The sequence below is a fragment of the Corythoichthys intestinalis genome, chromosome 12, assembly GCF_030265065.1.
Source record: "Corythoichthys intestinalis isolate RoL2023-P3 chromosome 12, ASM3026506v1, whole genome shotgun sequence".
NCBI lineage: Eukaryota > Metazoa > Chordata > Actinopteri > Syngnathiformes > Syngnathidae > Corythoichthys > Corythoichthys intestinalis.
In genome coordinates, this window is record NC_080406.1 from 40486883 (window position 1) to 40502252 (window position 15370).

At 38.6% G+C, this 15370-nt stretch overlaps 1 protein-coding gene across 2 annotated transcripts in view; it reads left to right on the plus strand.

Annotated features, from left to right (window-relative positions):
* LOC130927368 (general transcription factor IIF subunit 2-like) overlaps positions 1-14751 on the plus strand; it is a 51332-nt gene extending 36581 nt beyond the window's left edge. The window contains exons 5-8 of one of the 2 annotated variants that reach the window (XM_057853151.1): positions 3002-3083; positions 9327-9426; positions 9517-9660; positions 12324-14751. In XM_057853151.1, the coding sequence (XP_057709134.1) occupies positions 3002-3083; positions 9327-9426; positions 9517-9660; positions 12324-12458 (461 nt within the window). In that variant the 3' untranslated portion in view covers positions 12459-14751. The remainder of the gene's footprint in view (positions 1-3001; positions 3084-9326; positions 9427-9516; positions 9661-12323) is intronic. The other variant, XM_057853150.1, reaches the window with a different exon arrangement.
* The last annotated feature ends 619 nt before the right edge of the window (positions 14752-15370 follow it).

The window sequence follows — 15370 nt, forward strand, 5'->3', positions numbered from 1 at the left end:
TGATTGTTTCGTTCTCAATTGGTCGATTAATCATGCCAACCCATAGCTGGGCTACCCCACTTTCACAGGCAAACATATCTAAGATGTAGCCTGTGACAAAAGGAGTTTACTCTCCTGTAATCGAACATATATTTGAGATACCGTAATGAAATGTGTATTACATAAATGTTCTTAATATGAACTCAACTTGAAGTCAAATGCAGCCAATGACTGAATTAGCGATGTAAGTCGTCAAGTCGTAATTACGATTTGCGTTGGTGTGTGAAAAATTGACCCATGATATTAAAATAAAAATGATTATTTTCTGTATATGGTGTGATAATGTCAGTCAGTGATACAAAAAGAGCAATTTTGGTGATTCACAACAGTTGGCATGTTCTGATGGGGGATCCTGCTGTGTCACTATCGTCAGAGAATGTCGTCACTTCGATATGACACGTCATCTTTCACACTTCTCTCTTTGCCTCGCTTGCCCACACATTTGATATGGAGAGACAAGGTGACGTTGGCTGGTATTTCTGCTCATTCACACATCAGAGGATTCCGTCTCCTCCACGGGTCATCTGGACCTCATGTGGCCCTTTGAGCATCTCACTCAACCAAGTAGTGTAAAATGTAGCGGCTTATCACAAATATTGCATATCCACATAAACAGTGACTAATAACACAAGAGCATACAAATCAACAAGCAGTTGTCATTACAACAAGACCCAATGGCGATGTTTATTTCCACTTCTGCATAAGTTGTTGAGAAAAGCCCATTAAATAACCATAATAAAATAGAGTAAGGCACATTTAGCAAACAATGGAAGCAGATTGTTGTTGTTGGACGGGGTGCTGTAACCGACAAACAGCTGTACTCTATTTCCCGAGAGAGATCATTTGGGATTGGCAAGCTGTTCCATAATGGGCTTTCTGGAGTCAGCAGGCAGCTGGATGTGAATGTTCACTGTTTCCTTACACCATATTTACCTTCTTGTTGATAGCACTACCTGTTGACGATAAACAAATTAATCACTGCCATTTTTGGTTTCTGTTACCTTTTAATAATATTTTTTTTAAAAATCGAATAAAACAATTCTCTAGACAACGTGGTTGTTTTAGACAAATCAAGGGCTTTCAACCTTACGCAACCCACCTTTACAAGCCCAATAAGTACTCTGGTTTTCTCACACATCCCCAAAATAAACACATGCCCGGTAGCTTAATTTAACACTAGAAAATGTATCTGTAGGTGTGAATGTCAATGTGTGAATGTTTGCTTGTTTATTTGGCTGACTATTATTTCAGGATGTACCCCGACACCCACTAATAGCTGGGAAAGGCTCCAAGGATAAGCGAAACCCAAAACTGGATGGATTATCATTTAACAGTACAGTGATCCCGCGCTACTTCGCACGCTCAGTCCATCGCAGATTTTTTTTTTCAATTTAAAAAATAGATACAGATGAGATGTCCCGAGCTGATCACGTAGTCTCACTGTCCCTCCTGCTACTCTTGGTTGGTCAGGCACTGCACTGGAGTTGCTTATTAAAGTTAACGATGATTGACAGAGTTCGAATGTTTAATCTTGCCACAGATGCTTAGAAGCCGAAGCTTTAAAGCGCCGCATGCGTCACTCATCGTTTAACTTGTGAAACAGTTGCTATGGCAACTCATTGTTTGTAAGTGAGCACCTTGAGTGGATTTGAGTGGACTCATTCATTGAAGCATTTAATGAAGACAAGCATTTTTCTACCTTATTTTTTAGTTTAAAAATCATTCGGTGGGACAGTTCCATGTTAAAAACTTATCATAATTATTACATTTAAAGTGCTTAAAACCCGTTTATTAAAATATGTACAGTATATATAAATATCTTTTTTATTTGGGCAAAAAAAGCTAAAAAATATGTCTTATATGTGTCTTTTTCCAATGCCGAATCTGAATAAATACATTGAACACCCACACAAAAAAAGGTTTTTTTTAGGGGGGGCATTACTTCGCGGGTTTTCACTCATCGCGGCAGGTTCTGGTCCCCATTAACCGTGAAAAACAAGGGATTACTGTATTTAATTCTTACAATGTTCAATGTAAAAATGTAACAAAGCATAACCAAAATGTAACAATCTTTCACCGTGATAGCTGTGAGTAGGGCAGGGTGATTTTAAGTTCGAAGACTGAAAAGAAAAGGAAAAAAACCACACATTTAATCAACGATATTCATATGGAGATTTTGAACAGTTCCCTCAACAAGAGTCATGTGTTTTTGTATTCATTTTAATTTCATACACTTCAAGTAAGGTGAACTGCAAAATACACATTGTGCACTAAAATAAAAAAAATACATTTTTGAGCGCCTAGTAGCTTAATGCTAATATACAATGGTAAACACCATTGGATAACAATCATTTGAAAGGGGGGGGGGGGCATAAGAACTAAGTTTAATTATTATTTTTTTTTTTTTGTAATGATCGCCTAGCCCTAGCTGTGAGTCTTGGAGGGGAATAATCGCTGCTAACCCTCCCAGTTAAAATAGTTTGGACGTCTTTTGGCATCAATGGCAGCCAATGAGTTAAAAACTTTATGTTGATTTAGGTTATTTGTCTTGGCACTTCTCCTACTGTTATTACGCCTTTAAATGTGATATTCATTCTCTTTTCAACAATGCCATATTGCAGTGTGCAAGCGATAACCTGTATTTCCATCATCCTATTTTGTATGGCTCCTTACCTCATTGCAGCACTCAATTGCTCATGCTTTAACGGTTGCCTTGTTGCACTGTGGTAATTGCTTTCTTGTGGTGAATGCACCTGGAGCCAGGATGTAATGTTCCCAACTCAGTCCAATCCACAAAGAACACATTATTGACAAGTACCATACTTACTTAGTAAGTGAATTTGATGGAGCAAAGGTTTTTGAGAAGCTCATAAACACATTGTCATGACATAATGCAGGGGTTGTACCACCGTTGTGTGAATCATGAAGCGCCAGCTGACCCTGTGCATCATCTTTCTTGTAGATGAAATAAGTCTGGAGGGCATGGTTGTGCACAGAGCTGAATGCAGACCCGTTATTACTGACAACTACATGAAGCTGAAGAAGTAAGTGGTGAAATGTGTCGAGGTGCACAACTGAATTTGTGAAAAATAGGCGATGGGAAAAAAACAATTACACACTTGTTTTTTTGTTGTTGTTGTTGTTGTTTTTTGCAAGACAACCATGTGTTATGTTGCCACCAAAACATGCCATGGAGCTAAAAAGCAGCACCCCCAAGATTGTGTGCGTGTATGTGCGCTCATTTTTCAAAACTGCTTTCTGCTTTCCATTGGAATCTGCTGTTTAAGGCAGATTAGTGGATGGTATCACTATAGCAACTGTTTCACTGGAAGATGCACTACTACAGTGCAGTCCAATGCAAACACTAAATATGTTTTGATTTCTAGTGTCAGACCATTATTGTCTTCTATTAGTTAACATTCAAACTGACAATGCGCACGGCAAGAGCAGACTTGCTGATAGTAATGGTCCTTTTGTGATGGTGGGGGGCCTAATGTGTTCAAATTCTGCACTAATCATTTGGTTTGGATACTGAGCATATACAGATGGCCACGTTTTAGCACACAGTGATCTGCTCAACAAATGTTCCTTCGTTTTGTCAAGTCAGGAACAAGAAATAATTGACGGGATGCTTTGCAAAGCACATATTAAAAAAAAAAGAAAGAAAAAAAAGTAGGAATTTAAAGCATACCAGGCATTTTTTTTGTTTTTGCCAAAGATGTGGTTCCACCAAAATTTAGCAAAAAAAAAATCCCATTCGTTTCCAAGAGTACCATTCACACTCAAAATGTCCCCACTAATAATAATAATAATAATACATTTAATTTAGGGGTGTCAAACGATTAAAATTTTTTAATCGAGTTAATTACAGCTTAAAAATTAATTAATCGTAATTAATTGCAATTAATCGCAATTCAAACCATCTATAAAGTATGCCATATTTTTCTGTAAATTATTGTTGGAATGGAAACATAAGACACAAGATGGATATATACATTCAACATACGGTACATAAGTACTGTATTTCTTTATTATAACAACAAATCAACAAGATGGCAATACCATTATTAACATTCTGTTAAAGCGATCCATGGATAGAAAGACTTGTAGTTCTTAAAAGATAAATTTTAGTACAAGTTATAGAAATTTTATATTAAAACCCCTCTTCATGTTTTCGTTTTAATAAAATTTGTAAAATTTTCAATCAAAAAATAAACTAGTAGCCCGCCATTGTTTATGTCAATAATTACTTACACAATGCTCATGGGTGCTGAAGCCTATAAAATCAGTCGCACCCAAGCGCCAGCAGAGGGCGGCAAAACTCTGAAAAACACAACAAGTATCGCTTTCACTCTGCTGTCATTTTAATCTGTTTGAGCAGGGCATTTGTGCGTTAATTGCGTCAAATACTTTAACGGGATTAATTTAAAAATTAATTACCGCTCATTAACGCGATAATTTTGACAGCCCTAATTTAATTTCAATGCGCCTTTCAAAACACTCAAGGTCGCTGTACAAGAAATACATATTATCATTGACAAATGCACAGCATAAAAGCAAAATAAAAGGAAACTTAGAAGTCGAAACAAAACAGAACGGAGGTCAAGCTGACTATGAATCACGCCTGTTAATTGATAATCAACTCGGACCTGCCAAAAAATGCATATATATGTATGTACAGTATATATAATATGTTTGTACTGTATATGTATATATAATTAAATTTTATTTGTACAGTGTTGTATAGCGCCTACATAGGTCAGCAGAAATATTGCACAACAAATCATGATTAACCCTTAAGGCTCTGAGCCTTTTTTGTTTGTTTTTTATGTCGCAATCTACCTAGACTAGTATTGCGACTGATTGGTAGATCGCAATCAACGTAATGAGCACTCCTGATATAGACGGTCATTATTTTTACCAAAAACTTCCCATCCATTCAAAGAGAACCCAAATTGAAAGCCGACCATAACTCCTTGTAGATTCTAAAACTTAAAGCCAAGTTCAGATGCTCTCCACACCTCGTCCCTCTCGCGCTCGCTGGACGGTGGCCCCCCAAAAAATACTCCCACTGCTCGTTCTGAGTTCGTTCTTTTAATTCCAACAAAAGGCGTCAACAAAAGAGCAACTGAGAGATTCAAAAACATAGAAAGTAAAGGGAGAGATTAATCCAAACAGGAAGAGAGAGGTCTGAAAACTATTTTGGCTCTTTCTGATTTATTTCTCTTTCTCTGCCTTAGCGCCAACTGACCGTCCACACAGCCACTTCCGCGTTATATAGTACGTCGTCAAACGTGACGTCACGAACTAGTTCCACAAATCAAATAAACAAATCACAACTTGTTTTATAGAACCAAAGTAAGTTATTTACAACTAACATGAATAATTAACCAAACGTTATTTAGGCTCCTACACCCCTAAACCGAACCTAAATTTAACCATTCCAACTTCAAACTGTTTTGCTCGTGACACAATTTTGGGAAAATTCCCCTAAAAAAGCTTGAATTTGAACCCTTTGGAGTAATTTGACTCCATGGTCAACATTATTGGGCCCACAAAAATTCATATCCAAACTCCAACCTCAAACAAATCCCCATATTGACAGTAAACAAGGACCCTTGAAAAACATTACCCTTTGACTCTTATTCACTCTAACCCCGACAGGAAAAACTCCATTATTGGTCATTGTTTTAGATAAAAACTAGGGGCGTTAAAAAAATCGATTCTGAGATATATCGCAATATTACAACACGCAATTCTTGTATCGATTCAAAATCTGTATCGATCCTTACTAGGCCTGAACGTCATTGGAAAAAACTATCAATGTGATTTTGGGGGGGCTTGTGATATTGCGATATTATTTTGCAATATTAAAACTAGAAGAATGTTAACCAGATATCTTGAATTGCTCTGTTTGGGATAGGCCTGAACAATATTAGAAAAAATTAACTTTGCGTTATATAGTGTATTGCCAAGGCTACACACTTACTTCTTGCATTGGTTGCACCTAACTTTTTCTTTAAAGGTGCACCATCACAAAATGTAGGGGCATCCACAATTTTCATTGCATCACCTTTAACGCCATACTTTTAATCCCTCTTTATTACTTCAGAAAATTCATATGAGGGAGTCAACTCAAATCCCCCCACGCTTTGACGATCATGCTGCCGACAATAGCCTCCCACTAACACAACAATGGGTTGGCACAGCACACTTCAGACTGGAAGTTTAACGATGATTAACACATTTGTGCCTTTGATCTTAGAGCTACCGAGGCTTCTCAGGCCAGATCACGCTACAAACCTGTCAATCATCGTTAATGTTAAGTACCAAACGCCAGCTGCACTGGTGACCAAGAAAAAGTTTGGTCGCACTGCCTTAGCAAGGCGGAGGGTGAGAGGCTGTGGCGTTGTACGAGAATGAAGCAGAAAAACATGAATTTTTTTCATTTAAAAACCCGATCCTTTTTACCCGATTCCAACCCTGTGAAAAATGGCGCAATCGGCCTGATTTCCGATCACGTGATCGGATCAGGAACATCCTTAATTTATATAATGTCATTTAATTCGGGCTTGCTGTATCTAAAAGGGATCTGGGATCTGTACACTTGCTGGTTTTCTTTTAAAGTGAAAGAAAAGTTTACATCTTGGACATAAAAAAAAAAAAAAATTGCACATCCTGTGATGTGACTATTGCGCATGCACACATTGCAATGGCGATGTTCAAACGTTAAATTGGGCAGGCCTCATCCTTACACAAGAGTTCTTGGTGGAAATAAATAATTCAGTAGCTGTACTTCTACCCCCGTCCAGCAGTTGGCAGCGTGCAGCAGCATTGCTTTGTAGTCTGCTGACGTAACAACAACATTAGAGTAATCCGATTAGAGATTTGTGTAGCGTCGGCCGCTATTACTGGGGTGTTTACACACCTGTAGCAGCCCAGTGTCAGTCATTGTAAAAAATAACATTAGCTGCTGTTGACTGTGTGCTGCTGGCGGCACACCTCAGCAATGGCGGACGGGGTACTTCCAGTCGTTTTACTTTGATTAGTCTTTTTATAAGTCTGAAATTTGGGGTCATTTTGGCTTTTACTGCAAAAACTGAATATTTAGAATCCTGCATTTAAACAGTTTTGGACTAAAGTAGGTTTGCAATTAAAAAGGGAAAAGGTATTATGAAAGCCAAATGTTGTTCAAACATAAAATAAAACATTTTTACATGAGTGCTGGATGGCGTTTCAGGAAAAAAATTGATATAAATATTCGGGGTGTAACGGTACACAAAAATCTCGGTTCGGTATGTACCTCGGTTTTGAGGTCACGGTTCGGTTCATTTTCGGTACAGTAAGAAAACAAAATGCAATTTATATACTGGACTGTCTCAGAAAATTAGAATACACAATATTCTAATTTTTTGAGACAGTCCTGTGTATATATACAGGACTGTCTCAGGAAATTAGAATACACAATATTCTAATTTCCTGACTGTCTCAGGAAATTAGAATATTGTGTATTTCCTGACTGTCTCAGGAAATTAGAATATTGTGTATTCTAATTTCCTGAGACAGTCCTGTATATATACACAGGACTGTCTCAAAAAATTAGAATATTGTGTATTCTAATTTTCTGAGACAGTCCAGTATGTGCTAGTTGTTTATTACACCTTTGTGCTTTCAACAATAGGAACATTAGCCTATACAAAGCTAGAATTCTGCTCAAAAAGTAGCAGGTATTTAAAGATAATCCAACAACAATTTGCCTTATACCCCACGTATTGGTCAGCTTTCTTTGTGCTAAAGAGAAAAGGAATCCCAATGACAAAGATTTTAACATGTATTTTACAAATGAAATGCCTCAATGAATAGTTTTTTTCTTATGAACGGTTTTCAAAAGCTTTATTGGTGGATTTTCTCAAGTTAAAGCGCCACACAGAAATTATTAAATTTAATTGTGTAAGCAGGATCTGTGTTTTATTCTTATTATTTAATTACAGGTGTTTTAGCTCATTTCAATGTATTTTATTTAAATGGGCTATTATTTATTATGTGTTTGTTTTACAAATGTGATGTAGTATTCATTTATATTGTATATTTTATGTTGTATAACTTTAGTTCCTATGTGAATATTAGTTCTTACTTGCTTTGCTGTGGTAGGAGGGTTTTGTATTGAACACGGGGCCATGTTTGTTATTATTATAGCAGAGAACACAGCAGTAAATCAACAAAGACAAGTCAACTGTGCCCTGATCTACCACTCAAGAGATCTGATGGATTCAAAAAGTGGGTTACGACTGCATATTAGTTGGAAAATCGACCGGATCCACCGTATTTTTACACGAGTGACTTCCGGTCTGCCCGATCCTAGCTACCAGTAGCAGTATTGACGCAGGAGGGTCGTGTCTCGCGTCAAATAATAAACTCTGTTGTTCTTTTCGCGTGCGTTGTGTTGAGCCGCTTCTGGGACGCGTCTAACACGCGGTCGCACTGCGACTTGTGTGCATTAGCTGATTGACTTTAACACCCGCGTTTCACTGCGTTCTCGCGGCAGCCACATTGTCGCGCCGTTGACGTTTCTGGGTTATACTGTCCTACTGTGTTGGTCCTCATTATAGTAGAGAAGACAGAGTAAATATGATCCACACAAAGAAACTGTAACCCGATCGACTCACAGCCTTGAAAAGTAAGGGTTATGTTATGTCAGAAACTTGTTCGGTACGCCTCCGTTCCGAACCGAGCACCACGTACCGAAACGGTTCAATATAAATACATTTACCGTTACACCCTTAATAAATATACGTTTACGCATACGCGGAGATTGAGGGGATGAAAAATGTCATTGCATGTAATTGACTCTTCGATAAGAATTTAAAATAAAGACCTAGCTAGTAAAATGTTGTTTATAAAAGTGGTAAAGCAATAAGACAAACAACAAAAATAAATTAAATGAACAAGAATCCAAGTATTTCATAATGGATTAAAATTATTTTTTGAACAGACCATGTGCACCTTAGAGACGGTCCTCTGCTTTGCTTAGCCAAAACTATACATGAAGAGGCAAAATGGATATTTGGAATTTGTTTCATGTTTTGCCCCCAACAAAAGTAAAACTCCAGTAAACAAAGACTGATATATCCATCAATTTAGATTAAGGGGAGAATGCAAAATCATTACCACTTGATCACTGTCAGTTAATTCATGATAAGTAAGACAACAGCCCTTTATTACTGCTTAGCGTTAACGTCAAGGTCTGTGGGGAGTGTCATCTGTTTAATGTCTAACATGTGTCTTAGGGTGCAGATGAAGGAGTCCTTGAAGCTTCAGCGTTTGTCCCAGCAGCTAGAGAGAGCAATCACCACCGTCTTCAAGCCTGTGGCCAATCACAACTTCAACGTGAGGGCTCTATTACTCACACACATGTCAAATGTCAGCATCCACTCGCTTCGGTGTGACACGAGTTGTGACTTCCTGCGTGTTTACCAGGTGGAATATGAGAAAAAGAAGAAATCCGAGGGCAAGATGGTCAGAGCTGAGCGACAGGTGGTGTTGGACATGCTCTTCTCTGCCTTTGAGAAACACCAGTATTACAACATAAAGGACCTGGTGGACATCACCAAGCAACCTGTGGTGAGTAAAACGCACAAGCATTAAGGGTGTTGATGAGAAAGAGCAACAACAACACACCTGCCCACATTCCACCTTGCTTTGTTACATTTGCACCAATCGCCCACAGCATGACGTCTGTGCTTGTTCACACTATCTGCTGTGGCTACAATTTGGGCCAGTTCTTTCTCTCTGACACTCACACACACATGCGCACACACCCAAAGCACACATATGGGTTGCATCGACACAGTGGACTTGTTCCAGTGAGCGGAGAACAGCAATGTGTAGGTGCTGATGAGACCTTGAGGTCCTCCGCTCCCTCTGATTGCATCTGATTGCGTAACCATCACTTGAGTGGGAGACAAACGCCGCAATACACTCCACGCCACCGTTCCTCTCCCAAAGCACTTGGCTAGCACTCCAATTAACTGAATTGAAGTAACCGAAATGCCCATTGTCAAAAGTCTTGCTGCTCATCAGCGTGCAGACTTTGCTCTCCAAGCACCACAGTGACACCCGGTGGTCAGTATTCCGAAATCTTCCTTGCGCTGATAAACATACAGATTCCTACTCACAAAAGGTTGGGGCTATCACGATATTTTAGGCGAAATTTTCGCATGAAGCTAAAATGCACTGTAACCTTTGGAAAGCAACAGAAAATCAATGGACTGGACGTCTAGCAGTGACAGCCAGTGAGTTAAATGAATGCCATATAAATGGTCAGATGCACGGTAACCTTTACAACTAAAAATTGATAGTGAGAGAAATGTGTTCACAACCTGCACAAATATTTAATGATTAAGAAAAAATCAGCAAATTTCACAGGGCGTCATTAGCAGGTTGCAGAAATACAGTAGCTGCGTTTTTCCATTATAGATCTTCGCAAAATAAAAGCGATATTTCAAAAATTTCAAACTATAAAAGCTACTTATGCATTTATTCATTGAAGCCTGTTTTTTTTTTTTTTTTTTTTTAAAGAGCCCGTAACTTTCATAAAGTCTCATCCTGCTAAATTATACGGAAGGAAGATGAACGCCCAAAATAAAATTGTTATCACGTGACTGGGTACGTTAACGTCTATAATTTTGAAGAAAACACAAAGTATTTCCATTCTGCCTTGCGCTATATTTTAATATTTAAAAAAAAAAAAATCTAATGTGCAATGCAATACCTAATATATAAAAGACTTCATGAAATCCTAAATACTTTTTTGCGATATTTGAGCCTACTGTACTGTACTGGGAATGAAAGTACAAAAAAATCAGGTATTGAATTACTGGGGGATGCATTTGAAAAGTTTACAGGTAAAAAAAAAAAAAAGTACCGCAATTTTCGCACCATAAGGCACACCTGACTATAAGCCGCCACCCACCAAATGTGACGCGAAAACGGCATTTGTTCATAGATAAGCCGCAGCTGTCCTCACTGTATTATGGGATATTTACACCAAAAGATTTTAACCGGTAACACTTCATTAGACAACGGCATCATTCGATGGTCAGAAGACCAAATGAACCACCATGAAGCTTTGAACCAATTGGCTGCAAAGCTTCATTGCTTCAAGAAGCTTCATTTGGCCATCACTGCTCCCTTGGGGACGGCGGTCAACCTTTTATGCCACCTGCTGTCAACACTGTTGTTGTCCAACACGCCTCCTAGCATGCATTGCAGCGCAACAGATGTAAATAATCAAAATTCATGTTCTGTGGTAACTATTTATTCAGTTACTGTTCCTGTTTTTTAATTAATTGCTAGTTATGGTATTTGGTAACACTTTATTTGACAGTGGCGCCATCAGACTGTCATTAGACATAATTATGAAATGACACTATCATGAGCATTAACGGATGCTTATAACAGTTATCATTTAGTTTTATTTGGCAAATTATCTCACTTTTGAATGGATGTAAAAGATCCGAGCTAGACATAAATGGAGTCGGTAACATAATTTGCTGAATGACTCTTAATGACATCTGTCATAAGCATTCAGTAATGCGCATGATTTTTTCATGTCATAATTATGACTGTCTTATGACAGTCTTATGACGCCGCTGTCAAATAAAGTGTTACCAAACACCATGACAAGCAATTAATGAAACTGGAACACTAAATGAATGAATAAATAGCACAGAACATGGTTTGATTAATTTGATTTACAGATTTATACATCTGTAGTGCTGCAATACATGCTAGAGGCATGTGTTGCCTATTAACCTAAATAAATCAACAAATAAGCCGCACTGGACTATACTATAAGCCGCAGCATTCAAAATGAACGAAAAAATTTGTGGTTTATCGTCCGGAAATTACGGTACTGATGTATCCTACAACCTAATCTAAAAGCCCGATACTCAAGTTTTTGTGAGTAGTGCAAATTATTTTAAAAAATATCTCAAAGTAAAATTGCCAACAACACTATAAAAAGGTGGGTAATCCTGTTAATCATTAATAAAGACAGTTAATTGTTCTGCCTGTAATTATCTCACTGGCATAAACATAGAAAATGATGGGCAATTAGGCGAAATTTGATAAATTACTCTCAAAGCACCGGATGATAATCTACGGCTTTTTAAAATTTATTTCAACTCATCGGCTGCCATTGACTGAGATATACGTCCAATCCATTTGAATTGGGTGGCCCGTCAGTGAATTATCACACAAATTATGTATGCACTGTGATTCAGACGTACCTGAAAGAGATCATGAGGGAAATTGGTACCTACCACAACAAAGGTGCTCACAAAAGCATGTGGGAGCTGAAAGCAGAGTACAGGCACTACCAGTCAGCTGAGGAGGAGGAAGAGATGCAGACGGTCTAACTCCACTGAATCTTATTTCAAATAAGTCAATGGTCTCCTAAGACATTACTGTAATTACTGTTTTTTTTTTTTCTTTTAATGAAAATGAAAACCTTAAGTTCATATTCAATCTTGCTGTAGCTTACCTTTATTGTTGCTATGGCAACTGCAAACCCCTTTAGCCATGATGACTGTACACCACACGGGGTGGTAACATGCTGCTTTGCGTTTAAAAATTAAAACTGACTGTCTTGACCGCACCCAATCCAGATGCTTGTATGAATTTATTGGCTGCCATTGAGGGTGATAGTAGTCCAATCCTTTTGAACTGGGAGAGGGTGGCAGCGAGTGATCGCCCTAGTTCTAATGGATTGTATGTCTATTGCCGTCAATGTCTGCCAGTGAGTTAATTGTTAGGAGGGACTGCATGATGATTAGAGATGCAATTTTTATGCACATATGCTTCGTTTATGTACTGTACACACTACACAACACTGGATGACGACAACAATTCCATAATATCACTTGAATATTCAACAAAATCAAGCATAGTGCTCCACAGCGGGAGTTAGACGTTCTAACTAGTGATGCATGATAATACATTTTTCAACCGATACCGATAATTTCCTCCTCATTCCTACCGATAACCGATAATGTCAAGCCGATAATTCTATTAAAAGATTTATGTAAAATTTTAAACAAAAGAAAATATTACTGTGCAAAAATATAATTTATTGCTCTTTTTTTTTTTCAACATAAAATATGAACAAGTCGTCAATTCCAACATCTAAATAATGACATTGTCTGACATTGTGTAATGGTAAACTTTTGGCAACAATTACTTACAGAGTAAATACCTAAGTTGCACAAAAATGCCTTTAAAAGTAAGCCATTCCTAACATAACATTAATACACTGCAAAACACACTTCCTTAAAACTAGTCAGTTTTAAGTGTAAATCTATTGGAAATAAGTGAAATTATCTGCCAGCGCTTCAGGTGTATTTCTCTCAGATTTCTTGGAAGAAAAATAGCTAGCTGAAAATAATCTTAACAGCCTTATTTCAAGCAATACATTATTATACTTAATCCTAAAAAAAACTTGGAAGAAGAAAAGATTTTGAATATTTGTGGCTACAGAATATTATTGTTATTTCATTACAACACGAATGTGCATATTTAAATTAATAAGTGTTGATAAGTGCCAACAAGTTTAGATCATCTACTGTGACTGTAATTGAGCAGACAAATAAGTTAAATTAATTTGAAAAGTGATTGCTAATGTTATATGCTTTGTTGCACACTGTGAAAATGATTAACTCAAAATAGCGAAATGTCATGTACCCATTCTGCAGCGCTTTGTTTACATTTGCGGAACTCACGAGTCGCGACATTCGCTTTACAGCAGCTAAACTGATAAACGGCAGTACTATTTGGATGCAGTTGGAGCTTGCATCTCCGTGCGTGTTGTTTTGTGCCTGAGTTTTGTTAAGCCGAAAATAAAGGCAGCATTACAAAGTCATCTGACCGCTCGTCATTTTACATACTGAATGCATTATTAACGGGCTGACTTCGTTTTCTCCATGTTTAAATTATCATCTAACCACTGTGCCGTCATGAAAAGTTTGCTTACTGGACATCACTTTTCCAAATGTAGTGGTGAAAATGTGATTGGCATGTTTTTCATGAAGAATGGTGGTCGTATAAACTGCATTATTTTTTTATCCAGGGCTTTGGCTGTCGGGTCATTTCGGTAAAAAAAAAAAAAAACGTGTCTCGTCTCGGCGGCGGCTACGTTCGTACCAGATAATCCGCCCGCACCGGCCGGTTTGCCGCGGCGTATTCGGGGCCTGGCTCTGCTCACATACCGTGAGGGAACGCTCGAGAAACCGGGGTGTTCGCCGGAGGTCCTGAAGCCAGGGAACCGGGCTCTGCCCGCCCCGCCGATGGCGAGGCGGCGGTGGCCTGCCGGACCGGCCAGAGCGGCGGGCTCCGTCGGAAGACAACTACTTGCAGACTATCGGTCTCCAATCGTGCCGGTGTTTAGCCTTAGATGAGAGTTTACCACCCGCCTTGGGCTGCTTTCCCAAACAACCCGACTCTGTATCGTCACGAGCCCCTAGTTTAACTTAAGTGTTTACAATAGCTTTAGCATTCCCGCTAGCAGCAGCAGCCTGGTATTCGTTCCAAAAATCTTTGTGATGCAGTTTTAAATGGATGCTGGGTTAGTGGTTTTGAATGAGGACGCTTTCTTTCGGCCTCATGGAACTTCTGCGGTACATGTTTCGCAAATGGCGAGAGCGTCGTTTTTTTAGTATCAGCCGCCATAATATTCAACTATTTCTTGTCGTTTAACTCCGCCTCCTCAACCCCTTCTCCCTCAGGGGCTTCAGAGAGGGGAGGGGTTGAGGAGGTGGCGTGCTGAATTCTTCGGTTGTGCACATTTGGAGGCTAAATCAAGTATATAATTATCGGTTGAATTTTTTATTATCTGGATTATCTGTGTCACGTCATAATTGCCATTATCGGCCGATAATTATCGGCCACCGATATTATCGTGTATCTTTAGTTCTAACCTTGGGGCGACATGAGCTACTTATATAAATGTAACTCTACATCCTAAATGTGATTGACAGGTCAACTGCACATAATGTATCGCCAGTATTAAGACAGCGATTTAATACGTACCTACGGTCCATCCTATAGACAAGTTTCCTGTATGAGACATGGGTGGCGCCATCTTTGATAAAGTTCGGTTTAGACAGAACAACATGAAGTTGAAGAAAGCTGTATGTTGACAAAGTAAAAACTGCTAAATCAAACCAGCGGAACCTACGGAATCTCCAAAAATGGATTCAGCACGACGTAGATGAAACTCAGAGATGTTCTGTGCCGTGTGTGAACTCCTGGAAGCGCCTAAATATATGGTTGAAAG